The sequence below is a fragment of the Salvia miltiorrhiza genome, unplaced genomic scaffold, assembly GCF_028751815.1.
Source record: "Salvia miltiorrhiza cultivar Shanhuang (shh) unplaced genomic scaffold, IMPLAD_Smil_shh original_scaffold_305, whole genome shotgun sequence".
In the NCBI taxonomy this organism is placed as follows: domain Eukaryota; kingdom Viridiplantae; phylum Streptophyta; class Magnoliopsida; order Lamiales; family Lamiaceae; genus Salvia; species Salvia miltiorrhiza.
In genome coordinates this window covers 200457-208634 of record NW_026651524.1, presented here as the reverse complement: position 1 = coordinate 208634, position 8178 = coordinate 200457, and the positions used below count along the sequence as shown (strand labels likewise).

The following is an 8178-nucleotide window of genomic DNA, read 5'->3' as shown; positions in this document are numbered from 1 at the left end:
GAGGGTACCCTCTACCCGCAATTTTTGAGGATGCAATACCCGCACCCGACCCTCCACCCGAATTTTGCGGGTATCGGGACGGGTGAGGGTATACCCGATACCCGCAACCCGATTTTCCACCCCTACCTGCAAGAAACCACGGGTGACCGAAAAACAAACAAACCAAGACTATGAGAAAATATTTAGAGGGTCGTCCTCGTCCAAAGAGTCTTCGTCGTCCAACATATGACATAGATCGAGCTGCGTTAAAAGAAGAATGAATCATAAAATTTTGCGGAATCGCACCTCCAGCCTGAGCATGTTGCACTTTATTCAAGAACTCCACTGGCGACGAAATGTCAAGAACTGCGCCTGCGCTCTGCAAAACGGCACTAGCAGCACGACCCGTTGCTTTTTGGGTCTTACTCATATCTGAAGACATATCATTCTTGATTATACTCCGAAGCCGGTGCTTTATAGAGGAATCAGAAACCCTCCCCTTCTTGGTAGCACCCTTCGGATGCCCTCGACCACGAGTTAAGGGGAGATCCTCCATCATCGTCTTTCCTGGCGTCATAATCAAAGCCAGATCTAGACTGCTACAGTGCGTCGGGGTGACGTTATCAATGTGCATATCAGGCACAGTAGAAGCCAACTCTGAAGTTGGATGATCGATTACGGGATGAGGCATCCTATCCGATGACTCATGCCAACTCGGCTCAGAAACAGCCGTCGATTGCGGGACCTGATGCAAAGAACCCGCGGCGGTAGGAGTAGATGAACGTGGCGTGACAATATCCCTATCATCTCCCTCAGTCGCCAGAATGGCGAAGGGATTAGAAGTCACAGCACCACCAACCGGAGCTGAATGCAAACTGTTAGGGGATTTGGGCTCTCCCTCCTCGGTAGTGTCTGTGGTAATGCCAGTGTCGGGATGTGCGACATCAACAACATTTATGGGGGAAATTTCATGCCAAACAATCGAGCGGCCCCTAGGCCTGCCCCCCTGTTCTTCTTTTTGTGATTCTGCTTGCCTTGATCGGCGATTGGAGAAGAAGGCTCCATATGATTCTTCCTGCCATCGTCAGTAGCATGACCAACCGCATAATCGCTATCCGTGTTAGCCGTACTTCTCCTGCACTCATCAGTAGTATGCCCCATAACATTGCAAATATAACAGAAATACGACAAATTTTCATAGCCAAATTCGATAGAAAAATTGATTTCACCAGATTTTATATCCAAAACATCAGGAATTTCATCTGTAACGTTCATCTCAACAAGCACCCTAGCAAAATGACCAACATGCACATTTGCAGAAATACCATCAATCAAAATAGGGGTGCCCAGCTCACAGGCCACGCCAGAGAGCACCTCATGGGATGCCAGTATTCATGAGGTAAGTTAAAGATTCGAATCCAAACCTGAGCTACGGTGGAAGCAGCCTTGTACGGGTCGAAATTTGAGACCCAAGCCTGGAGGTGGAGAATATCGGATCGCAAGCGCCAAGTAGTTTTGGCAAAAGCAATCGCCAAGTCCTCGACATTGGTGAATTTCAGTGTGAAATAACCTTGCCAAGAAGGTGGATCGTCCATGGCTGAGAGGGTTACCAGAGCTCTTGAAGCTCGGTCCAGAGGTCCGTCGTAAAGCGGGGAGCATCCCTTTTGCGAAGTAGAAGACGACCATGTACAGCGTGCGATAATCTCTTAATTTGTCGCTGATGGAATAAGGGATCAAGAACAAGACAACGTTTATGATCAATTGTTGTTGGGCGTAGTACTGTGAAATCATGAGCGGGAACATCCATTGGCTTGGACTGTCGGTTCTTGACGGCTGAAGCAAAAGAACGCTGCAGCTTGGGAAAGTCATTAGTGGTCGGCGGTGGCATTATGCCCAGATAGGAACCAGCGGTGGCCAAGGAGGAGCCGACAGTGGTTGCACTAGGGCCTGCCTTGAGGCCGTTTTTAGCATCTGTTGGAGCAGCGCCCTTAGTGGTGATCGGAGGATGCGGCTGCTTATTCCCTGTGAAAGTAGATACCATCGCAGACTCAGGAAAGATAGTATGAGTGTCGGAGATGTTCTGTGGCGGCGCTAGTGCAGATGGTTCAGTAGCCGTCGAGTTAGGGTTTCCCAAAAGCGAAGCCCTAGCGTAGTTGATTTCCGGAAAGAGGGTTGCATCGCTTGTTGTATCATCGATGGAGGATCGATCCAACGGGTGAGTGGCTGGAGTGATCGGGAGTATAGATGCTGGCGCAACTGGCGGCGGTCAAGCATATGGGAAATCGTTGCTTGATATGCTCGAAAACCCAGAGTTTCTATCGGAGAAGTCCATAAGACTGTCGTACTGGTGAAGGCCAATAACTGGTGGCAACCGAGAGCAAACGGAACCCTAGCGGTGGTTGGAAAAAATGCCATGAGCGAAACTCACGTTAGAGAGAGAGAGAGCGCCGCCATCCCAAATGAAACTTAATAACAAAAAATGATACTTCACCTTGAATGAATATTAGTCATAGAATATGAATATCTGACGTTCCTGATTTATTCTCGTTTCACACCACATTTAGTTATTCTCACCAGATCCTTTCTCTTGATAAATACACACACACACACACAGAGGATTCGTTGAGAAAGCAAATATTTTTGCGAAATTTAGAAGTCGTGAACCGATTAATAATTGTTATGTGTAAGTCAATAATTTTTATGAACAAGCATGTTGGTCTGGGGTTCGAATCCTTGAGGTCCAAAATTTCTAAGATATTAAATAGATACGTTTGTTCATCAGTTATATTGGTTTATTCATATAATTTAAAATTTATTCATTATTCATATTTTTCACGAAATAAATTTCTCAATAGAATTTAACCATATATATAGGGGTGGGCTACCGTGAGAGCACATCTTAAAATAAGAAATAAGAGCAATTTTTAATTTATGAATTTTATGTAGAACACGTATGAATTCGTTGTATAAAAGTATGAATTATGAAAAATAATTTTTTGCCACCTTTGGGATTCGAACTCAGGATCATAAATCCATCCAACAGGATTACGAATCAACCGTAGATCTTGATGATCTAAGGGCTGAAAATGATTCTTATTTTATATTTAAGAAATGCTCTTATTAAGAAATGCTTCTTATATATATATACATAGCAATATATTTAAATATTTTCATTAATTTGCACTCAGATGCTTTTCTAAATTTAAAAAGAATGTGGAAAATCATATATTCATCATATGCTTTTAGACATATGCGAAGGATATGACAATATATAAAAAAAAATCATATTATTACTAATGTTCTCTATCGTATATGACATTGAAATGACATGATTCAAATATCCTCCGTTGATTTTCTCGTATACGGATTTATTTACTGCAATACATCGGATATCAAATATCATCATTGAAAGTCACATATTGAGCTCTCACTAAAAATAAACTGAACAAGAAAATACTTTAATTTGGCAATTTATTTAATCAGAAAAATGATAAATTATTATTTTCTTAAAATAATTAATAACCAAATATAGAATATAATTAAAAGAAAATTAAAGAAGGAATGTATGATGGTCTTGTTTGCCATCATCATCCATGAATGAGCTATACCTATTTTTCGTCTTCATCTTTACCACCTTTCATAAGCACCCCCTCTATCTCTTCCTCCACATCTTTTACCTGCAAATTAGAAAACATATTACAGTAGGTTAAAGAAGTATGATTCATAGATTATATGAGTGAATAACTGTTCATTATAACTATATATATATATATATATATAGGGTTAAGGTGCAGATAGGCCCTTCAAGTGGAGGCCCTTAGAGCGTTTCAGCCCCCTTACTAACTGTGTGTGCAAATTGGCCCTCGAACTCAAAAAAATGGTGCAGATCGCCCACTCTGACTTAACACCGTTATGGGCCGTTAGTCAGAGGGGGCGATTTGCACCGTTTTTTTGGAGTTCAGGGGCTAATCTGCACATTTTCCCTTTTTGGAGTTCGGGGGCTAATCTGCACACCGTTTATTAAAAAAAAATCACATCTCATATTCTCCGATCAACTTTTCCGGCGTCAATCGCCGTCAGATGAGGAAAATCACGAAATCAAGTTCCCAAGCCCCAAATCGGGAATTCCAAATCGGCGTCATTGCTCCCGAAAATCACATAATCGAAATGGAAACTCGAATTCTCCCTCGAACGTCACCGCCCCCAATTGCAGAATCACCCCCAACGAATCGAACTTCGCCTCGCCGTAGGCGGTGATCGTGACCCCAATCGAGATCGAGATCATGTTGGCCATGGTCTCTGATTTGAAGGCGTCCTTCTTCAACAGCACGCCGATAATGTAGATGGTGACGGGCATCGTCGGCCTTTATCACCGGATTTCGCCGGATTTGAGAGAAAGAGGCGACTTCTTATCGAGAAAAGCTAGGCGACTCCTCATCAAGAAAAGCCAGGCGGCGGGTTCACCGGATATTACGGCGGCGATTTCCGACGGAATGGGAGAATTAGGGCTCGTCCTTGACGCTAAGCGTGTGCAGTCGAGCGAGCTCCGAGGTTTAGGGCCCAAGAGAGAAAGAAAGGGGCGGCGCCCTCCGCCGGCCTCGCCGGAGCTTGAATCAGCGACAACGACAATCAAATTTTGAGCGAGAGAGATGAATTAATTAAAAAGTTAAAAGGTGCAGATTAGCCCCTGAACTCTGAAAAAACGGTGCAGATCGCCCCCTTGACTAACGGCCCATAACGGTGTTAAGTCAGAGGGGCCGATCTGCACCGTTTTTTTGAGTTCGGGGGCCAATTTGCACACACAGTTAGTAAGGGGACTGAAACGCTCTAAGGGCTTCCACTTGAGGGGCCTATCTGCACCTTAACCCATATATATATATATATATATATATACTTCTTCTTTTTATCAAATGTAGTACTAGTATTTACTTATTTGTAAATAATATCGTGCGCCATCACATGTGCGGATATATGGGGCAGGTGAATGTGCGATACTTATGATTTTTAATCTGCCAGCAAATTGATATAGACCTGCAACTAATCATCTCCATGTGGTTCTGAGACATGGTGGAATAATCATAATGGCACGATTTTTTTTATTAATTTTGAATAAATCATTATGGGAATTTAAAAATTAAAGTTATTTAATCTCCATGTGGTTCTCGCGGATCTTCTGTGACATGGTGAATGATCATAATGGCATGAATTTTTTTATTATTTTTGAAGAAATCATTATGGGAATTTAGAGATTAAATTTGTTTAATATTTCTTCGTCACATTCAAAAGATCTAATTTTGTAAAATTGAGTCGTTTCATTTCAAATATCTCAATTTATTTTGAGACACTTAACACATAGTATAAATTATACTATATATATGCCATAAAAAATTACTCTTTACATGATTTTTTTTACTTAATTAAAAGAAATACTCAAAAACAATAACTTGTCACATTCAAAATATCTAATTATGTAAAATTGAGTTGTTTTATTTGAAATATCTCACTTTATTTTGAAACACTTTTTTTTTATCAGAAAAAAGAAGTATATAAATTAATAGTACATAATAAGTATTTTTAATATAATTAATAAATTATACTATATGCCCTAAAAAAGTACTCTCTACATGATTTTTTTTACTTAATTAATTAAAAGAAATACCCAAAACAATAACTTTTTATTTCAATTTTATTATAAACAACTCATACCTAATTAAATCGCGTGCATCTTAATACTTGTGCCAAAAGATATAAGACACTTGAAATAAAAGTGAGACAGTATTAAATTACTATGGTACGTCTTTTCTTACAGAAATTATTTTAGTTTCAAAAAGTTTTAAATGCAATCGGAAATTTTCTTTATTTTTATTGGTGGCAATGCAATACAGAAGAAGTCACGTAGACTGATCCAAGTATGTTATTAGAATAAAAATTACCTTGTGAATAATGTCTTCAGCTCTCTTGGCTTCCTTAACAGCAATTTTAGCAAGATTTTCAAATGATTCGAGTGTTTTCTTGATCTTGGAGTCGCCGGGGAGCTTTTCCTCCACCTCCTCCACGATCTTCTCCGCCTCCTCCGCCATCTCCTCCACCACCTCCGCCACGTGCTCCACCGTTTCTATGGCTTGATCGATCTTGCCTATAAACATCAATTCACCCACTTAATCACTCACTTCTCATGTATATATAGCTAGGTTTTATAAAATAAAAACCTTTGAGGCCTATTAGAAGCCCTCCCTTGTGACCAGCTGCAGGCAGGATCACGGTTAGTAGAAGTCCCCATAGCCATTTTTTCCTACATTAATTATTTCATGCAAATCACATTAATTGCAGCAAAATTAATCAATTCTCATTAAATCTTAATTGATCGAATGCGCGCAAAAAGAAAAAAAATGTTACCACGGAGAGGAGGAAGAAGGGCTCGGCGAAGAAGAAGAAGAGGAAGACGATGGCGAAGATGCTGAGATAGGAGTAACTCTGTATGTAGAGTGACAATTAACTTAGAATAATTCAAAATTATAGAGAGATGATTATGGGGAACAGTTTGGAATGTAAACATACCGTGAAATTTCGTATTTGGTGTTGAAGTTGAAGGAAAGTGGAGGTAGTTCATCACTCTTTTTCAACAGTTTGATGTGTGAGAGTGTGTTAATTTTGTGGAAGGTTGCTCCATTGTTGAAGTAGCTGTTGCAGCTTCTTGATGCAGAACTTGTGATTGTATTAATGGACATGATTTTGATTGTGCTGTAAATGGTACAACAATATTATGATATATAGCCGATATATATGTGATCAGTCCTCAATATATATGAGTTGGAAATTTGCAAATTGTGTAGATCAAGTGAATAAGGCAGCTGCAATGTATCTATTGTTTGGTTTTTATTTATAGTACTCCACGAATTTTAAAAAAAATATTCGAAGTCAAGTAATTATGTTTCAAGTAGGCTTCATTTTGAAAGGAAAGTGAACTAACGGAGAATTGCAATATAAAGGGTTAATTACGTCAAAATTCATGAACTTTACTTCAATTTTCAACTTTTCCATGTACTTTAAATTTTGTCTAGAATACCATCAATTTAATGAGTCGTTCAATTTTTCCACGACTTTCATCTTCGGTTAAGCTCTGAGCTGACATGGCGCGCGCCTATGAGGCATTATATTAACGATGTCGTTTTTTCATTTCAAGAACAAAGTCATTTTAGAATAAAAGACAAGAAACAACGTCGTTTGATTTGTTTAGGATTAAAATCCCTTTTTTACCTAACCCTAATCAACTCATCTGACAACAATGGCTCCCTCGGGCCATTATAGTCGCCACCACCGACTGGAATTGAAGGGAAGAGCTAGTGTGTCATATGGTGGTGACTAGAACCGGCGACTGGAATTGAGGGTCTAGACCGGCTACTGGAATTGAGGGGATGAGCTAGGGTGTCAGGCGGTGGCAGCCTTGATGCCGCCGTTGCTATCCAGTATAAGGGAGAGAAAAATGGGGAATGGAGAGAGACGAGGGTGGCTGAAAAGGCAGCGACCTTGGCCAGGAAAGAATGGGGCATCGTCTGTGTTAGAGAGAAGAGAGAGAAGATGTGGTGGTAAATTTAGGGATCTTGGGTATTCAAGAGAGCTCGATTAAATTCAAATCAAGATTCGTCGAGTGGAGCAAGACAGTTACATGATTGGAGGCGACAATGGCGACATAGGTCACTGTAGTTGTCGTTCAATCTGGAACCGACATCTGAAATTGAGGGGAGGAGCTAGGGTGTCAAGCAGTGGCGACCTCGATGCTGTCGTTGCTATCCAGTCTGAGCGAGAGAGAGAGGGGGAGAAACGAAGAAAGACGAGGGTGGCCGAAGAGGCGACAACCTTCACCGAGAAAGGTGGGGCGACGTCTGTGTTAGAGAGAAGAGAGGACAGGGGGGGAAGTCTGGGTTGAGAGAGAGAAAATGGAGAGAGAGAGAGAGAGAGAGAGAGATCAGATAACTAAATGACGTCGTTTTACCCCAACTAAACGACGTGGTTTTATTCATCGTCCGACAATTTCATGTCATATTTCCGGCAATTTAAAAAGTGCCATGTCAGCTCCTAATTTGGTGAATTATGAAAATCGTGGAAAAATTGAACAACCCATTAAATTGGTGGTATTCTAGACAGTTTAAAGTTCATGGAAAAGTTAGAAATTGGGGTAAAGTTCATGAGTTTTAATGT

The 8178-nt window shown here is 40.6% G+C and overlaps 1 protein-coding gene across 1 annotated transcript; it reads right to left on the bottom strand.

The window, feature by feature from the left end:
• Positions 1 to 3433: 3433 nt before the first annotated feature.
• LOC131004026 (uncharacterized) lies at positions 3434 to 6856 on the bottom strand. The gene is made up of 5 exons (XM_057930596.1): positions 6538 to 6856; positions 6376 to 6453; positions 6189 to 6271; positions 5913 to 6115; positions 3434 to 3656 (listed from the first exon to the last, which is right to left on the bottom strand). The coding sequence occupies exons 1-5, from the start codon at positions 6705 to 6707 to the stop codon at positions 3588 to 3590; spliced, it is 603 nt and encodes a 200-aa protein (XP_057786579.1). The 5' UTR covers positions 6708 to 6856; the 3' UTR covers positions 3434 to 3587.
• Between the last annotated feature and the right edge of the window lie 1322 nt (positions 6857 to 8178).